The sequence below is a fragment of the Telopea speciosissima genome, chromosome 2 (assembly GCF_018873765.1).
Source record: "Telopea speciosissima isolate NSW1024214 ecotype Mountain lineage chromosome 2, Tspe_v1, whole genome shotgun sequence".
Lineage (NCBI taxonomy): Eukaryota > Viridiplantae > Streptophyta > Magnoliopsida > Proteales > Proteaceae > Telopea > Telopea speciosissima.
In genome coordinates this window covers 20,405,804-20,426,320 of record NC_057917.1, presented here as the reverse complement: position 1 = coordinate 20,426,320, position 20,517 = coordinate 20,405,804, and the positions used below count along the sequence as shown (strand labels likewise).

The 20,517-nt window shown below is 43.0% G+C and overlaps 1 protein-coding gene across 3 annotated transcripts in view; it reads right to left on the bottom strand.

Annotated features, from left to right (window-relative positions):
• LOC122650262 (1,4-alpha-glucan-branching enzyme 2-2, chloroplastic/amyloplastic-like) overlaps positions 1-20,517 on the bottom strand; it is a 139,233-nt gene that overhangs the window by 11,921 nt on the left and 106,795 nt on the right. For all 3 annotated transcript variants that reach the window (XM_043843623.1, XM_043843622.1, XM_043843621.1), the window contains exon 16: positions 9,147-9,291. In XM_043843623.1, coding sequence (XP_043699558.1) covers positions 9,147-9,291 — 145 coding nt within the window. The remainder of the gene's footprint in view (positions 1-9,146; positions 9,292-20,517) is intronic.

Below are 20,517 nucleotides of genomic sequence, written 5' to 3'. Positions count from 1 at the left end.
CCATTGTTTAAGAATAGTATACCCTTTCCAGGAGCTGACCTTAAGTATCGAAGAACTTTGTATACTGCCTCACGGTGAAGTCTTCGAATCATGTAGGAAACAACTAACAACTCCCAAAGAGTAGGCAATGTCTGGCCTAATCTAAGACAAATATATAAGTCTTCCTACGAGACGTTGATATCGCTCTCTAGTCACAGAATCACCACCGGTGCAGTTGAGTTGGTGGTTAACTTCAATGGAAGAATCAACAAGTTTACATAAAGTGTTGTAACCTTGCCAATTTTGTGTTTGATAAAAAGGGTATGATCAACATAACTTTGTTTGAAGCCGAACTTTTGCATAGCCTTCTAAAACCTGCAAACCAGGCATGAGGGCACTGTTTCAACCCATAGAGTGATTTCTGGAGTCTACACACTTTTCCAACTATAGCAGATGATTCAAAGCTAGGAGGAATGTCCATGTAGACTTCTTCTTCAAGATCGCCATTGAGGAAGGCATTTTTTACATACAACTACTGAAGATCCCATCCTATGTTTGCAGCACAAGATAACAAGGCTCAAACATAATTCATTTTTGCCACTGGGGCAAATGTTTCATGATAATACATGCCATAGGTCTAGGTGAATCCCTTGGCAACCAATTTGGCCTTATAGCGAGCAATGGTTCCATCTGTATTCTGCTTTACTGTGAATACCCATTTGCATCCAACTGGTTTCTTTCTATTAAGACATGGTACAAGCTCCCAATGTCATTTTCCTTTAAGGCTTGTATTTCTCCTACCATGGCATTCTTCCATTTTGGGTCTGTGATAGCTTCCTTCCAACCCTGTGGAGTAGACACAGAAGACTGAGAAGAAACAAAGGCACGATAGGAGGGGGACAAGGACTCATAAAAGATGAAGTTAGAAATAGGGTGTTTGGTGCAGGTCCTTACTCCTTTTGTAAGACCAATAGGGCGATCATCAGGATCAAGAAGAGATTTATTACCTAGTGCTTGGATTGGTAGAAGCTACTCGTGGGGCGTCGATAAATATGATATGTTTTTTTCTTTTGCTGAGAATAGGTGATGAGATCCTTTTGTTTAGTAGTAGTACCAATCTCATCCGCTTGCTCCTCTTGAAGACGAACAGTATCAATGACAAAAGGAAATGAATGATTCTCTTCTTCTAGAGTCTCCCCCTGAAGAGAAGATTGGTAATAAGGTTCATCCTCGTGAAAAGTCACGTTCATCGTAATAAACAACTTGCGAGAGGGGTGATGATAACACTTACCTTTCTGAGAAGTAGAATATCCAAAAAAGATGCATCTGAAAGCCCGTGAATCAAGTTTCGACTGAGAGAGGATGAGTAGTGAGCAAAGCAAACACATCCAAATATATAGGGAGGAAGATGAGAAGCAATAGTAGGATCGGGAAGCTGACTGACTGATGTCTTGAAATTGAGAGCAACAAAAGGAACTCGATTGATAAGAAAGGCAGCAGTTAGCATAGCATTACCCCAATAGTACTTAGGAACCAGAGTGGTAAACATCAGAGACCGAGTGACCCTCCAGAAGATGGTGGTTCTTTCGTTCTGGGGTATCATTTTGCTCAGGGGTGCGGACACATGATGTCTGAGAGAGGATTCCATGTGTATCAAGATACTGAAGGAAAAAACTTTCAATGTATTCTATTCCATTGTTACTGCGAACCTTAACCTGGGAATTGAATTGGGTTTGGATCATTTTGTGGAAGGACTGGAAACAGCAGAAAACTTCAGATTTGAACCGAATAAGATATACTTAGGTTAGTCAAGTATAATTATCAATAAAAGTGATAAACCATTTAAACCTACCCTAAGCAATTGGTCAAGAAGGACCCCACAAGTCAGAGTATCACTGGAAAAATACGAGGACCAGGTGTACTTAGCAAGTTCACAGATTTCACAATTAAAAGGGTCCAAATTACACTGTTTGACTAAAGAAGGAAACTGTAGAAAACCTAGGATTTGTAACCAGTAACTTTAGAGTGGAGAAAAGAGAGAAGAGAAGATGGAAGAAGAATAGATTGTAATGCTTGAGTGATCTTATTGATCAGACAAGCCCTCTATTTATAATAAAGGGAAAATTACAAAGGGGACAGAAATACCCCTACATTAGCCGACTCTATAAGAGAAGTAGGCTATACCTAATAACATAACAAATAAACCCTTAAAAGGATCAGAATACCCCCACAGTATTCTGGTGTACATATTCCAACACTCCCTCTCAAGCTGGAGTATACATCTATCAAAAGGAAGCTCCAGCTTGAACTAATAAGAAAAAAAATAAATGCTAACACTCCAACATTCTAACACTCCCCCTCAAGTTGGCGCATATAAAGCACTAATGCCCAACTTGAACAAAATAAGAAGAAACAGAGTTGCAGCAGAGTCCAGCTTGACACATTGGCAAATGGATGAAGCTCCCAAATAATCTTGGACATAATAAATCTTCAAGAACTGGAGATAATTGATCTTCAAAACTTGGATAGACTTGATCAGCAAACCGGATAGGATTGTTCTGCAAAGCTTGGGAAGGGTCGATCTTCAAAATAGAGAGAATCACCGATCTTAATAAAGGCGAGAAAAAAAGGCGGACACAATCTTCCAAAAAGGAAGCTTTCATCGATTTTCTATAGCTATCCAGTGATGAATCTCGGATCTTCACAGTAACGTATAATCTTGAAGATAAATAAATAGGGCAACAAACATCGGAAAAACCTGAATCAACCCAACTATAAATCCTCAAATAGGCAACCAAACAAGATCCCAAAAATATCTTCAATACTTCAATCTCCCCCTCACGGCAAATACAACCCAATAACTAAAGATACCCAATGGCAATGGTGGAAAAAATTGATCTTGAATGCTTTGCACAATTGTTCTACAATGTCTGTAAGGTTACGCAAATTCTGATATACGCAAGTTTTTATACGTCTTGCATGTTTGCAATGGAATTATACACAATCTCCCCCTCACGTGTACTAATAAACGTGGACAAATAATGGAGATGATGTAAGAGATAATGACAAAAGTGTAATTTTTCAGAATTTTCCAAAGGTGTTATGGGTAATAAAAAGGAAGAAATGGCAAAATTATAATTTACCAGAAATCTCCAAAGGTGTTATGGGTAAATACCAAAGGTATGGGACATGAAAGGAATTAGAATTATTGTAAGGGAAATGGTAGAACCGTAAATAACACAAAGTTGAAAAAGGGATGGCATTCTGGTAAATATGGTGAACAGTATAGGATTCCTTTGACAGAAACAAAGAGGGCCATAGGGCAAGGAGTAATTAAGTTCAAAAGGTAAGGGCAAAACTGGAATTTGGTTGAAATCCACTTTAAAAAACCATCCAAGCCAAAGGGTAAACTTGGAAGGGAATAACTAAGAAGTATGTTGGAATTAGGGGTAAAAGGAAAGGCATTTATGGAAAGTGTGTAAATAAACTAAAGAATAAGGACTCGTGAGAAAAGGGGAAAGAAAGTACCGTCTCCTACCTCTAACACAATCCAGAGGCGGAAAACCAGATTTGATTTTCAAGGGAGGAACTCACTCGATTGGCTTCTGTTTTCCTTGAGATTTCAATCAATGAATCATAACCTAAGACCCTTCTGATTCGCAGTAATATCGGACCTAAACAGCCAATATATTCTAAGAAGGATTGGCTGAAACAGATCTGGCGGAAAGCTTAGATTCAGATTTGATTTCTGATTAGAACTTCAAACATAGAACAGAAATCGACTCAAGGCTGTGAAGGGTGAATCGACCAGGGGAAGGACAAGGCGGAACAAAAAATGCATCTTCAACCTCTCTTCAACCAATTCCAAGAACCAGCCATAAGAGAAAAATGAGAACCAGGGATCGATTCAAATAGACAGCAAGCAACAGAAGAATAGCAGCAAACCAGAATTTGATTTCACAAGTAAACCTTCGATGGCAATCGAAGTAAACAACAGCAGAGACAATCGATGAATCGATCCAAATAAAATTTCCCACAGCAAGAATCAACCCTGGAAACCAGAAATCGAAGAACACCTTTTCTCAGTTCACTTGCTTCTCAGGAGGAGAGGACCTCGTTGAACCGAGAAACCTTCGTCTTCGAACCGATGGTACGGTAAAGTAGGGAAGTGTTGGGGAAGTAAAACCTAGGCAACTCAAACCTCTAGCGTGAACCAGCCGGAAACCAAATTCCAAAAAGGGAAAGCGATAACCAGAGGCAGAAATCTCGTCTTTTACCTCTAGACTCCACGAACAAATCGCTGCCTTCTTCAACCTTCTCCTTCAACCAACAGGAGACTAACAAGTCAATGATAAAACGAGCAGGAAACCCTAGTTCTTCTTTTCTTTCTATGAACTAGGGTTTCTCCATAAATCGGAGAACTTTGAAACAACTCTCAAAACTGCAAATCTTGGAGAAAATCAATCACTGGTTACAACAGCTCTGATACCATGTAGAAAACCTAGGATCAGTAACCAGTAACTTTAGAGTGGAGAAAAAAGAGAAGAGAAGATGGAAGAAGAATAGATTATAATGCTTGAGTGATCTTATTGATTAGACAAGCCCTCTATTTATAATAAAGGAAAAATTACAAAGGGGACAGAAATACCCCTACACTAACCGACTCTATAAGAGAAGCAGGCTATACCTAATAACATAACAAATAAACCCCTAGAAGGATTAGAATACCCCCACGGTATTCTGGTGTACATATTCCAACAGAAACAAATGACGCAAAATATAAAAGGAAGGATGACCGAGACGGCAATGCTAATGATGGAGCTGTTGGAGAGCATTGTCTTCTCGAGTAATATGAGCTAAAACTGGGGAGGGAGCAGTAGTAAGACCATCCCGCACTCTACCATATCCAATCGTTGCCCGGTTCAGGTCACGAGGTATACAGTTGAAGTAAACAAGTCCGAGGAGTTGGTCATATGATCCGAGACTCCAGAATCAATTATCCATGAATAGTCAGTATGGGGGAACACAAGAAAAATACCTGACTGGGCTAAATGGGAAGCAGGTGAGGTAGAGGAAGCTATGGTAGAAGAGGCAGAACCAAGCTGAGTCACCATACATTGGAGCTGAGTCACGAGTTATTCTGTAGACATAGATGGAGTACCAACAAGGATCTCTATAGTCTCAGTTAAGTGAGCTTGAGCACGAGTAGAACCAGATTTTCCTCCCTTCCCGCCTCCTTTGAGGCGGCCATGTAATTTCCAGAAAGTCTCCCTAGTGTGACGTGGGCACATTTTACTGGTTCACGAGAAGCATCAGCCTTGCTGACCGAACCAGCACTGTCCACGAACTGTGGTGTAGAAATAAGAGCAGACCGAGGAGGGGCAGTAGGAGGCATAATGTAATGTAGTCCTATATAGGCAAGGCCTAATAGGAGCCAGGTAAGATCAGAATTCTGTAACTGTTTACAGATGAGGGCTGTTTAGGGTAAAACTAGGATTAGGGTTAGATATTGTGAAAGGGGTTTATAGGGTATTAATGGGCAGGTCTAGAGGGCTATTATGGTATAAAAAGGTTAGGGTTTGGATGAGTTTTGAAGTTCTGCAATTTTGGGCAGAATTGAATTTTAGGTCAAAATTAGGGTTAAGTTAGGTTTAGGTTAGGGTTGCCTTATATAGTAATGATAGGCAGGCGTAGGGAAGTCCAATGGTATAGGTTTTATGATGTTTGAGTGAATGGAAGTAGATTAGATGAGTTGGACAGCAAGATAAGGTTATTGGAGACAATTCCTAATGGAGGTAGGAGTAGGGGATTCTAGGGTTTAGGGTGGTGGGGGTTTGATGAAACTTGTATCGAGTGTCAATAATGATGTAAGGGATGTGTGCTGAAAGTTTGGTTTGAAACTAATGGACAGATTTGAAGTTATGGAGGAATCCTAGTTAGGGTAGGGGTGAGAAGAAGAAGGTTTAAACAAAGTTCAGATTCAAACTTATTGGATTTGAATAGATCTTCAATGGCAACAGCTTTGAAGATGAACAATGGGGTCTCCCGATCTACAAGATGTGAGGAGATGAGTAGCAGCCCTCCCGATCTTCATGATGCAAGGAGTCGATTGGAGATCCACCAATCCCTTCATCTTGATATTACTCACAAGGCAACCTTGATATTACTCACAAGGCACACTCACAATGGAGTAAAGGCAGCAAGCATAAAGCTGAGTTTTTATTAATCAAAATTCGTATTCAATGCTGGCCTCCCTTACATACTTATATAGAAGACTCAAAAATAGACTTAGACACTAAAAACGAATGGCCTAACCCTATCCCTAACCTATTAGGTAACTTAAACTGACTACGAAACTAGAATACTAAAGGAAATAGACTCAAAACATGGCTGGACTTATAGAGTCCTAATCCAGCCCAACTTACATCACATGATCACTTAAGTTGTCACATGACCCCTTAACCAAGTCACATGATCACTTAAATTGAACCAATAGGATGCAACCAATTTGAACCGATTCAATTAAAAAACATAAAAATAAACTAAGTATTGGGTTAATCCCGTATGCAACTTATATACCCCTAGTTTAGGCTCATTAAAGTGGTCTATTACATAGAAAACCCTGGGGATCAAAGGCCCAACATATGTATATCCCAACCCTAGACTTATTCCTAATAAAATAAGCCCATTTGGGTGATGAATCTGCATCATCATGACAGAACGGCGATGATCCTCATGCTGAATCATATTATAGGCTGGCTTGACCATAAGTGTGTTTCACAGCATCCCGTAACTCCTTGGCTGAATTAAGGAGGACAAAGCTGAAACTAATGGAATACTCCATGGAGTTGAACAGGAACGACATGATCATCACATTATTATCTAACCAGTTATCCATAGCTGGAGTTTCAATGGGTATAGGTGTGTCACCAGTAATATATCCCAAAAAATGATTACCACGAATGGTAAGGAGGACATGATCAGCGCATCATTAGCTAACCAGTTCAGCAGGAACAACATGATCAATGCATCATTAGCTAACCAGTTATCCATAGCTGAAGTTTTAATGGGCATAGGTGTGTCACCAGTAATATATCCCAAAACCACGAATGGTAAGGAGGAAGGTATGAGACCATGCTAGGTAATTTGATCCCTTCAACTTAGTGGGTTCAGGTTAGAGAGAGTGATGATGGTGAGGGGCAGTAGGGCGACTCAAGTCACTGCTCCCAGTACCAACTGTCGCTAGAACCCTACACTAAAAAACTAAACAAATGCACTAAAGTTGGAAGGAAGTTGTTACTCACAATACAGAAACGCAAAAAAAAGGCCAATGAAGCAGTGGCAGTAGGAACAAAATACCACGCACACAACAGAGGTGTAATGAAGGCTGGAGAAGCACAGGCAGGCTGTGCGGAGACTAGGCAAGGAAACAGAAGCAAAGGGCAAGCCAGGTAGGTCAACTAGAGGGCTTGCAGAGTCTAGGCAAGGCAACATGGGGCCATGGAGGCCTAACCAGAGGGGGCAAGGGCCAATGGAGGGGCCAAGCAGAGGCGACAGAGCCAGACAGAGCCCTGGAGAGGCCAGGCGAGGCTGGCGAGTGTCTGGAGGGTGGCCGGCGACTAGGGCGGGAAGCCCTGGGGTCGAGCGACTGGGGAGTGAAGCCCTAGGATGGTGCCGATAGGGGTGGGAGGACCTGGAGGTCGATAGCAGGGGGCAGGAGGCCCTGGTTTGGTTTGACAGGGGGCTAGAGGCCCTGGAGGTCGACCACTAGTGGGCTAGGGCAAGGCTCTAGTAGGTGCGGTCAGAGAGCGAGGATCGTGGCAGGCGAAAAGACAATGATGGAGCGGCCATTGGAACCGAACAGCGGTGGCGGATGTAGGTGGTAGCAACGATCAGTTGAGTGACTATCATACGTAGTATAACATGCGTTGGCGCATGTTCAGTCAACCATGTCTGACATAGTGAGGCCAGAGCATCGAGATCGGTGATGGTGCTCTATTGGCGGCGGTGGCGGAGAAAGAAAACTAAAATAAAATTTTAGGGTTTTTGGCGCTCTGATACCAAGTTGAGAAAAGGAAAAGAGAGAGAGAATGATTTGGCATATAAAGATGACAAAGGCCACCACTTTATTTATAATTTAGGATTATTACAAGTATGGAAGCTATACTCAGCACAATTAACATGTGCATAATGAATCTAGACACTCTAGTGTACCTAGTTACATTACACACTTCAAAAAGGGAACAAAAGAGAACCGAACTGAACCAGGTCAATCCCAAATCCTTCAACATGTACTCTCTGCCTCTGAGTTAGAAATCTTTTAGATGTATTACAGGTTCACTAGTAATTACTGTTTGCTTCATCTAGGTCATACTTTTCTGGACCCAATCTCTATGCAGTGCAAAATCAAAGCCTTAACAATGTGCGTACACTAAGACCTGTACCAGAGCAAAAGCATCACAAGAAGCTACTGAGATCAAGCTCTCAAACGCACTTTCACTGGCTTTATAACTAAAGCATTTACCAGTGCATTTGAGTTGAAGCTTGAAATGAAATTATTTTGTAAATTTTGGCAACAATGATTTTCTTTAGGGCCTTCTGAAGAACAGAAGGGATTTTTCCTCTTTTTACTATCTTCTTTATAAAAAAATATATGTTATTATTAACAAAATATTTGCAGGCAAGCTGTAGTTTGAAATGTTCTGAATTTGAGATTTTTCAGGTCCTTCAAGTAGGGTTTGGCATGTAGGAAGGGTTTTGGAGACTTTTAAATTTTTTTTTTTTGTGATTAACAATTTTAAATTCTGATTTCTATTGTGAGAGAGAAGGGATACAGGTAATTACATGCTTCATTAGGTTGACACTTTAAAGGTGCTACATGAGCTAAATTCATGTTTGGGAGTAAACACCCACTTGTTAATTATTGATGCTTTTGTATTCGTTCTAGTCTTACATTTTTTGCACACTAGTTTGTTGTTTAGCCAGGCTATCTTAGCCTTGTTCATTATTGCTCCAATCTTGTCCTTCTCTATTCAGTTATATCCTTGTTTACTGGTGTTCCTATTTGCTTTACTCACCTTCTTCTCCCCATAAATTCTCACAGAGCATAAAGAGAAACAAAGTAAAGAAACATATCCCAATAAATGAACAGTAGTAACTAAAATAACCTTGTCCATTAACCAGAATGCAATAGTTTTGTCACCAACTAAAGCTTGATCATGACTTTCAGCATAAACAACACATTTTTCCAACCATCTTCTATTGTTAAGTGTGTAAACAATGTCACCCATTTTCCAATCCTCGTCCCTTTTCCTGTACCAGTAACAAGATGATCAGGAACACATTACACATGCAAAAACAAAATCTCCACCAATGCTACAAATCCATTGTAATTGAACTTGCAAAAACATTCAATTTCTAATGCCTCCTAGACTATATATATGGTTTAAACTAATGCACTACCTTCTAAAAAGAAAACTGCATTCATAGGAACAATCAATTAGTGGCAATTGCCAACAAACAAATTTCCTTGCAAAAACTTATCATCGTTCATTTCATGATTAGTAAGAGAAAACTGTACTAACACGAAAAGAGCAATTTGTGGCAATTTCCAACAGACAAATTTTCTACCAGAAACTTCGTCACCAAATAGTCAAGAAAGCTACTCATTAGCTAATTTAACACATTCTTGAAACTACAACTTAGACAAAAAAAAGTGAGTATTTTGTCCAAAAACAATAATTCCTACCAAATGGGTGGAAGAAATAAAAACAAACCATGCACAAAATAATGTGACGGGTTCAGTTTTTCAGCCTCCTTTCAAAAAAGGAAAAGAAATAAAGAGAAAGCACTTGGATAATTTTCTGGTTATTTCGTCAATTCCAAACTACTTATGATCCTCATGCTAGAATAACTTCTCTATTCATTCTTGAAAATACAACAAACTGTTAGAGTTACTAGTAGTTATGTTCTAAGGGTAGTTTGGGAACTAGCCTGTTAACTAGTTGCCCTGTTTTGTAATTTCTATCTTTTTCTCTTTTTTACTGTTTACCTCCTTAGGGAGGTGTATGTAATTCCTTTACTTCTACTAATGAATCAATATAGCTGTGGAGAGATATCTCTCACACACACAAGTTACAACCGAAATATTATTCCTCCATTCTCTTGTTCTCTTCTTCTTCTTCATCTTCTTCTCCTTCACTTACCTATATTCCCAACCTAGAAACCAACTTGGTATCAGAGCCAAAAGGTTTGAGAGTCGTATCACCACTCTTTTCCACATTTTTTCCCTCTCTTTGAAATCCTTTGAGTTCTAGGATTTCAAAGAAGAGGTCCATATGTAAATCCTTTGCTGAAGTAATATGACATAGGTTTTCTACAACCTATTTGGTGATTGAAGATGGTCCTTGAGATAGTGTGGAGCTCCTTTGAAGTTATTTTCAAGTAAACCAATCAGCAGCCTAGGGTTCCGCCTGTTCAAGGTTGCGGACCATCTCGATCCTTCTTTCGATATCTTTTTGGAGCTTGGAATAGCTCAATAGAATCGTCATAGGGTCCCTTCTATGCTCCAAGTGTGCCTCCTTGATGAATGAAGGTATTGTTCAAGCATAGCTCAGTTTCGTTGGAACTGTTCTGCTGCCCAGATTTCCGCCAGTTCAAGGTTGAATCAATGGCTCAGCTTCATTTCAGCATGGGTTTGACTGTTGGACCAGCCCATTAGGATCGTACAGGGGTCCTATTTATTGTGCTTGTGGTCCTCTTTGATGGATGAGAGCATCTTTTGAGTCCACCTCAGTTTCGTGGTGACAGATTTTCTGCCCAGGTAAGCCCGATAATGCTGTATTGTCCTTGTTCTTGCATTTAGGGTATGTTGGGCTTCTTGTCTGGTTGAGAAGTGATTATGAATATCTGTATGTGAGTATTGGAGCTTGTTTAAGCTGCTTTTTCTTATTGGGGAGTGTGGGAGTGAAGCTTTTTCTTGCTGGAATCTCTGTTTTGTGTGTTGGGATAATTTCGTGGGTTGAGTGTGCACTCTCCCTTGCTGGCTGTTATCGTTTATGGTCAAGTGCTATTTCCCATACACTATGGTTGATACACCTACATCTGAACTTGGTTCGGCTACCTCCACAGACCTCTCCCCACAGCTCCTCTTGTTGTCTATGAGAATGTGCCTACACGATTTCCTTTGTGAAACTTGATGGCACTAACTATTTGGATTGGTCACACTCCGTAAGGCTTTCACTAAGAAGCAAACGGAAACTTGGCTATATTACCGGTACCATTACCGCTCCCGAGCCTACCTCACCTACTTATGAACAATGGGAAGCCGACAATTTCTACGGCATGACATGGCTGATTTTCTCTATGACCCCGAGATTGGACGGAGGTTTATAAGAAAGGAGACTGCCAAGGCCATCCGGGACAGCGTTTCACAAACTTATGATCGGGTGGGTGACTCGCCAAGGTCTACCAGGCTTCACCAAAAGATCAACTCCATGCAACAAGGTGATAGGACCATTTCTGAGTACTATAATGCCTTTCTTGGCCTCTTGGAGGAATATGATCATTATAGAGATCTTCACTGAAGGACCCGGAGGATGAGGCTAAGGTCTATCGGACTCTTGAAAAAGAGCGTGTCTTTACCTTACTTGGTGGTCCGAATCCCGACTATGAGCCTATCGGACTTCAGATCTTAGGCCGGTCTCCCTTCCCATCTCTTAGTGAGGTCTGTAGTTACTTACAGAGTGAGGAGACTAGACGTGTTGCAATGGAGCCAGCTTCGTATCTTCTCTTGAGAGGTCAGCCCTCAACTCCAGTTCTTCCCGCGACACCCGTGGAGGTGGTCGTGGCCCGGGCTGGCCGAGAGGTAGCTAACACGGTGAAACAGTGGGTGCCAATAGTGTTGGTAGGGACCGTTTTAAATGTGACCATTGTGGGAGAACCGACACACCAAGGATCGGTGTTGGTCTCTTCATGGTCGTCCTCCTAGCACACGTAGTCGTGGTGGCCGTAGAGGGGAGCCCGAGCTTACTCTGTGATGACCAGGCGGATACTATACCGCATGACCCCACCTTTATGGAGACGGTGGTTCGACGGGTCATGTCACGGCTTAGCACATCTTCTACACCTTCGTAGCCAGCTCCTCATCATCCTCGGCCTTATAGGTCTCTACTTCACCTCTCACCGCAGCCATCTTGGGTCATTGACTACGTGCTCTCGACCATCCGGTACGTCCCATAATTATGATTCCTATACCATTTGCTCTGGTAAGGATAAGGTTAGAATAGCTGATGGCTCCCTATCCTCCATCTCTCGGTAAGGGTAGTATTCACCGTAACCTCGTCTATTTCTCTTTCTTCTTTCTTCATGTTCCTAACCTTACAGTTAATCTCTTATCTCGTGAGTCACTGACAAAATCTTTGAATTGCTCCATCACATTTTTCCCTTCTCACTGTCTTTTTCGGGATTTGGTGACGAAGAGGATTATTGGTAGTGGGCGTGAAGAGCAAGGCCTTTATTTTTTGACCCTTTTACGCTTGACTCGATCTTATGTGTGTGGTCATGCGAGAGTAGTTCTGTGGAGTCTGTTATGTTATGGCATAGGCGTCTTGGCCATCCATCTTTTGTTGTAATGAGGAAACAATTGCCTCACTTATTTTCTGTTGTTTCTTCTCATGTTTTTCAATGTGAACCATGCATGTTTGCCAAACATTGTCGTTCCTCTTATCCATATCATGGTAATAGAACTGTTGCTCCTTTTCATCTTGTGCACACTAATGTTTGGGGACCTTCTCCTACTACCTCTTTATTTGGTTATCGTTATTTTGTGTCCTTTATTGATGATTTCTCTCGTGCTACTTGGACTATTTTGATGAAACATAAAAGTGATGTTTGTGATGCGTTTAAAACCTTCTATCGGATGATTCTTACTCAGTTTGACACCCGAATCAAAGTTGTTCGATCCGATAAAGGGGGGAATACATGTTTAGTGGTCTCCAAAACTTCTTTCCCGATAATGGCATTCTCCATCAGCTAGCGTGTGTTGACACTCCCAACAAAATGGGGTTCTTTGAGAGGAAGAATCGTCATTTATTGGAGGTCACCCGTAGTCTCTTGTTTGGTATGCATGTCCCCAAAACCTTTTGGTCCGCTGCTCTTCTCACTTTGCTTCTTTCCTCATCAATCGCATGCCTACCAAACTTCTTGACTACAAATCTCCTTGGACATTTTAACTCCCAAAGTTTCAGCTTTCTCTCTTCCCCTAAGGTCTTTGGTTGTGTTTGTTATGTGCATGTAAACAAATCTGCCCGCACTAAACTTGATCCCAAAGCTCTCAAGTGTCTCTTCCTTGGGTACTCTTCTACTACCAAGGGCTACAAGTGCTATCACCCTTCTTCTCGCCGGTGTCTTATCTCAAAGGATGTCACCTTTCTTGAATAGCTTCCTTTCTTTGCCCCTTCTCAGCATCCTCTTCGGGGGAGAAGTGTGGAAGTGAACAGGCTGCTGATTTTCTTCATTCTCCTCTTCCTATCTCTCCTTTTATGTTTGACATTGGTACACACGGATGTGGATGTGGTTAATACTAGTGATCAATCTCAATCGATGTGAACACAGAATGGTGGTTGAAAGTGGTCCTAGTAAGGAGAAGGATTACCACATTACATACGAAGGGGTGAAGGCGTACATAATCAAAGAAAGCAAACCTACCAAGAGTCCTCTTTGGATCCGGATCCACATTTTGAGCTTCATCACTCTCAGTCAGGTGACATCCCTTCTCCTCCTTGTGATTTAGACCTTCCTATTCTTTGTTAGAAAAGGGAAAAGAGCTTGTACTAATCCTATAGCCCAGTTTATTTCCTATGATGCTCTTTCTCCCACAAGTATGGCCTTTATTCTTGCTCTTTTTACGCTTCTATTCCCAGGAATGTCATCGATGCTATGTCGACCCAAAGTGGAGACAAGCTATATGCGAGGAAATGATGGCCCTTGAGAAGAATGATACTTGGCAATTGGTGGACCTTCTAAGGGACGTGTCCCAGCTGGAAGATGGGTCTATACAATCAAATATAAATCGATGGCGTGTCGAAGATACAAAGCAAGGTTGGTTGCCAAGGGATACGATCAGTCTATGGGATCGACTATCGGGAGACGTTTGCTCTGTGGCCAAGCACAATTCTATAAGAGTCCTCTTATCCTTGGTGCCAATAATGATTGGCCTTTATACCGATTAGATGTGAAGAATGCTTTCCTTCACGGTGACTTGGAAGAAGAGGTGTACATGCAAACCCCTCCGGCTTCAAAATGCCTTCAGCCTGAAGGGAAAGTGTACCTTCTCAAGAAAGCACTATATGGTCTCAAACAATCTCCCAAGGCATGGTTTGAGCGCTTGATGAGCTATTCTGAGAAATGGGTATTCCCAGTGTCGCTGATCACACTCTCTTTACCAAGGGGGCAATGGAACTATCACAACCCTCATTGTTTATGTTGACGATATTGTGGTCACGGGGGATGATATAATCGAAATAAGTAAATGAAGACTACCTGGCATAGCGGTTTGAAATCAAAGATCTGGGTCCCTTGCGGTACTTCTTAGGGATTGAAGTATCAAGAACCAAGAAAAGAATCAACATATGTCAACGGAAGTTTGTCCTTGATTTGTTGACGAGACAGGGATGTCGGTGTAAACCAGCAAATTCTCCCATTGAGCGAATCATAAACCGGGAGAAGATTGTGGTTCTCCTTTGGTTGATGCGGAAAGTACCAACGGCTAGTGGGGAAGCTTATCTATCTTGCTATGACTCGCAGATATCTCCTATGCAGGGAGTGGTGAGCCAATTCATGCATGCTCCCAAGAGTGGCCACTTAGATGTCTTGTGTACCGCATTATTAGGTATTTGAAGTCTTCTCTAAGGAAAGGACTATTATATGCCAAACACAATCACTCGAGAGTGGAAGGCTTCACCGATGCTTGATTGGGCTGGCTCCATTACGCAGAAGATCTACCTGCTATTGTACCTTTGTGGGAGGTAATTTGGTTACTTGAGAAGCAAAAACAGCATGTTGTAGCGATCTAGTGCGAAGCAGAATTTGAGCCATGGCTCATGGTGTTTGTGAACTCATATGGTTGAAAAAGGCTTGTTTAGGAACTGGCTTTGCTCTATCAAGGCCTTATGAGACTCTCTTGTGACAACAAGGCTGCCATCGTGTGCCCATAATCCGGTTCAACATGGCCGAACCAAGCACATTGAGGTTGATAGCGCTTCATCAAGGAGAAGATTGATTCTGCCACATTTGTACTCCGTTTGTGCAGGTGGTGATCAGGTGGCGACATCTTCACTAAAGCTCTTGGTTTTCCTCGCTTTAGTACACTCTTAAGCAAGTCGGGAATGCATGATATATATTCTCCAGCTGAGGGGAGTGTTAGAGTTACTAGTAGTTATGTTCTAAGGGTAGTTTGGGAACTAGCCTGTTAACTAGTTGCCTGTTTTGTAATTTCTATCTTTTTCTCTTTTTTACTGTTTACCTCCTTAGGGAGGTGTATGTAATTCCTTTACTTCTACTAATGAATCAATATAGCTGTGGAGAGATATCTCTCACACACACAAGTTACAACCGAAATATTATTCCTCCATTCTCTTGTTCTCTTCTTCTCCTTCACTTACCTATATTCCCAACCTAGAAACCAACTCAAACATCAATCAAGAGCAGCAAAGAAGAAGCATAGGTGAACTAAACGAGGTTGTAGGAGTCTTTAACATTCAGCAAACAAAAGAAAGAGAAGTTTCTATTCATCAGCCAAGAGCATCTCCTGAATAACACAAGTACACAACGAACAAGATATATGGAGAAATTATGTTACTTCATCCCACTATCAATGTATACATACATGTTCATACTGCAATTTAGTAGAATTTAAACAACTTAAAAGACTATAACCTACACTGCATGAAACAGGCTTACAAAAAAATGCCAAAAAGATACACAAGGAACAAATTGAAGCGAAGTTTTGGGATACATTTCAACGAGTATCAGGCTAGTATAGTGAACACCATTATACCTTCAGCAACAGCCAGCTGGAGGGGGGTTTCCTGATATATTGTACTTGTTGAATGATGACATACAACGGGGCTGCAGGTATTTGTGTTCTGGTGCACAACCACCAGAGAACCACCACTTTGTGAGACTGTTAGTATAGTTGAAAATAGTACATGGATTGATTAAAGAGAAAAGAGGAGAAGATAAGAGCTTAGAAGAGAAGTGGAGAAGATGAGAGGAAGAGAAGAGAAGAAGAGAGAAAGAAGTATACAACCGAACTAGTGAGAGAGAAGATTTTTCTCCCCTATATTAACTTAGTAACATGATATTAGGAATTACATACACCTCCCTAGGGAGGTAAAGGTAAAAAGTTAAAATACAATACAATACAAGGCTTCAAGACAATAAAACAGTTCCGAAAGTACTATTATTACATAAACTCTAACACTCCCCCTCAAGCTGGAGAATAAATGTCATACATTCCTAGCTTGCACAAAAGGTTACTGAACTGACAAGGAATGAGCCCTTTGGTGAAGATACCAGCCAAGTAGCCAACTGATTACTTGTCCTCACAAAAGGGGTGCATATGTCGTCAGAGCAAATCTTCTCTTTGGTGAAATGTCGATCCACCTCAATATGCTTTGTCCTTTCATGTTGCATAGGGTTGCGGGCTATACTTGTAGCAGCCTTGTAATCACAATAGAGTCTCATAGGGGCCTGAGTATCAAACCCCAACTCTTGGACCAGCTTTATCAACTATAAGAGTTCATAAATTCCATGAGCCATACATAGCCCTGAACTCTACCTCTGCACTAGATTGGGCCACCACAGGCTATTTCTTGCTCTTCCATGTGACCAGTTACCACCCACAAATGTACAATAGCCTAATGTAGATCGTCTGTCAGAAATGGAACCAGCCCAATCGGCATCAGTATAGCCCTCTATCCTCAAATGGTTGTGCCCGGAATACAGTAGTCCTTTCCCTAGGGTGAACTTCAAGTACATGAGGATGCGATACACACCATCAAAGTACCCACTCTTGGGGGCATGCATAAACTGACTCACCACCCCAAGTGCATAGGTGATGTTTGGGCGAGTTAGAGAGGTAGATCAGCTTCCCCATCAGTCTCTGGTACTTCCCTGCATCAATAAGGCATGAACCACAACCTTCTCCAAGCTTGTGGTTTTGTTAAATAGGAGAGTTTACTGGTTTCCAACTCAACATTCATGTTTCTTTCAACAAATCCAGCACAAACTTCCTTTGGCAGATATTTATTCCCTTCTTAGACCTTAACACTTCCAATCCCCAAGAAATTCTTCAAGGGTCCAAGATCTTTAACCACAAACTGTTGGGCCAAGTAGGACTTCAGTCTAATTATCAAAACTTTGTCATTTCCAATCATCACAATATTATCCACATAGATAATAAGGGTTGTGATAGTACCATTACCTCTCACCAGGTAAATAAAGTGTGGTCAGCTGGAAAGATACAAAGAGGAGGAAAAAAGAGCTCCACAATGGATGCGATTTTGAAGGGTTGAGACTTCCCACCTCCGGCATGCTCCCCTCCTCCCCGGCAGCCCCTACCGCTGCCTGCACCTCTGCTTCATATCCACCTCCTCCCTCTTCCTGCCCCTCTGCCTCACACTCTGACCCATCCATCCCTGTCGACGACCAACCTACCTCTGTCGCTAACCCTTGGACCTCTCTCTTCTCCGACTGCACTTCTGCAAAACCTACTGGACACCCTCTCCATTTTGTACCACCTACCTCCCTTGACAATTCCAAGATTGGGTTCTGCCCCAAAGGGTTACTCGATGAAGAAATCTCAAAATGGTAATGCTGCCTTGTTGGGCATTTCCTTGCCAGTCGCCCCCCTTACCATGTTGTCAAGTCCTCCCTCCTTAAGCAATGGCGAGCTACAGGCACTGTCTTCATCTACGTGCTTTTAAGTGGGATGTTCATCTTCAGATTCTCCGACGAATCTGACAAAGCTCGTGCAGTGGAAGGTGGCCTCTGGCAGATTGGCAAGAAGCATATTTATCTCAGCAGTGGGACCATCGTTCCTCTCTCAGCAGGATTGACCTCAAGTCCATTCCCATTTGGATTAACCTACCAGGTCTCCCTTTCCATTACTGGTGCCCCATTGGTCTTAGCATCGTCGGATCGACCATTGGCAACCCCCTCTTCATCGACGAGCGCACTAGGAAAATGGACCGCCTCTCCTTTGCTCTCATTTGCGTCGAACTGAGTGCTGAGGACCCTCCTCCAGACTACGATACCATCCAAGAAGAAGATGGCCACTCCTTCTCCCAGCGTGTCCTCTATGAAGGCCTGCCCTACCACTGCTCTGCCTGGAAGCTCTTCGGTCACACCTCAACGAACGGCATGCCAGGTCCTCTCTCTTCCTAGTCGAACTCGACGTCCCTGCTTGCTCCTGTGACTCTGGTCGAGGCTGGGACCTGCGCTGAAGATCTCCGTACTGCTTCACCTTCGGTGGAAGGGCCTGCTTCGTCAATGGCTGTAATGCCTACTGCAGGTTCATCAGATCATGGAATCTCCCTGCTTGCCCCATCGTCTGCAGTCGTGGCTTCTAAAGACATCTTGATTGACTCCATCTCTGCTGCGGTTACGGAACTACAAACAGTGACTTCCACGGTGACTTCCATGGTAGAAGGGCCCAAAATCCACTCTCGTGGCCGAAAAAAACAGAGGAACCACCGCCGGAGAAGTCTCCGGGACCCTAACGAGTCTTCATCCCTTGGCGAGATACCCGATGCCCACCTACCTCGCTGCTCTCCTGACGCTGGCCAAAACAGATTTGCTGCTCTCATGAGCCTCGATCCTGAGGCCGTTTGTGATGTCGCTGTCTCTCCGGCTCCCTAGGGGCCCTAGGAGATCCTCAACGAAGACTTGCAACCTCCCTCTGCAAAACCCCCTGCAAATCGCCTGTTGCCTCTGCTTCTTTCCCCTTCCCCTATTGCTAATAAAGCCAGGAACCCTTCCACTGACCCCCCCACTTCTAGCTCTTACCCAACCACTACACTGTCCCCTGTTCCCCAAAAAACCCAGTCTACCTTTCCACGTGGCCCTCCCCAATTAAACCCCTCTCCCCTTGTCCCATTTCACTTAAAACCGCCTTTTGTTGACCCGACCCAGATACCCATCTCCCCAACCCACCTATCACCTCTTTTCCCCTTTAACCCAGACCGACTGAACCGAGCCGAACCAGTTCCAGCCCCCCTAACCGGTTTAACTGGTCCCATCTCGGCCTTGTGCCAACCCTCTCCCTCCTCTCCCCTAGTCTACTTCCCCCCTTGAAAGAATACCGTCTCTGGCCCCGTAGTGTTCCACCGGGGTCCAGAGTTAGTTCCTCCACTAGTTGGTTGCCCCTCCTCCTCCCCCTGTCATGATCCCTTGGACCATTTGGAACGTCCGTGGGCTCAATGCTCCGGCCAAACAAGCTGAAATCCGTATCCGCCTCAATTCCAACAAATCCCCCCTTTGCTGCCTCCTTGAAACCAAAGTGCTTGAGCACAATTTGTCTTGCATTACTTACTCTCTTGCCCCCTCTTGGTCCTTCCTTTCCAACTATGACCACTCCCCCTGTGGCCGAATATGGGTTCTGTGGGATCCCACCAAATTTCATATCTCGGTCTCCTCCTCCTCCTCCCAATTTATCCATCTCAGCATTTCAGATCACCTCCACAACCTTCTCTTCTTCTTCACCATGGTTTATGCCCTCAACCGCCACCTTGATAGGATTCCTCTCTGGGATGACATCCGATCCATTTCTTCTTCTGTTGGTTCCTCTCCCTGGGGCATTGGAGGTGACTTCAATGTCGTCCGCTATAGCCACAAAAAATTGGGTGGTTCTCCTATCGACCACCAAGCAGTTGCAGCCTTTAACTCCTGTCAGGAGGACTTTGGGCTTAAAGACCTCAGATGGTCGGGTGCTGATCTCTCTTGGCACAACAACGGCTCTGGCACTGACAGAGTTGCCTGCAAGCTTGAAAAAGTCCTCGTCAATGATCCTTGGCTTTACTCTCTTCCTTCCTCTTATGCCTTCTTTGACCTTCCTAGTCTTTCTGACCATTCCCCCATATCTCTCTTTGTCCTTCCTTTCCTTTCTTTTGGCCCTAAACCCTTCAAGTTCTTTGACATGCGGTCCTCCCACCCTGACTTTCTTCCCTTTGTCCAAGCGGCCTGGAACATCCCAGTCCATTCCTTCTCCTCCCCTCTCCTTGCCTTCTCCAAAAAGCTCAAACTCTCAAAGCTTGGAATTCCTCCGCTTTTGGTAACATTTCTTCTCGTGTCTCCTCTTGTCGGGACACCCTCTCCTCCATCCAGCTCCGCCTTCAGTTAGACCCCCTCAACTCTTCCTTCATTGAGGAGGAGATCCTTGCTGCTTCTGAACTTGCCTCCTCTCTCTCCCAAGAAGAAAGCTTTCTTAAACAGAAATCCAGAATTAAATGGCTAGAGCTCGGCGACTCAAACACCGCC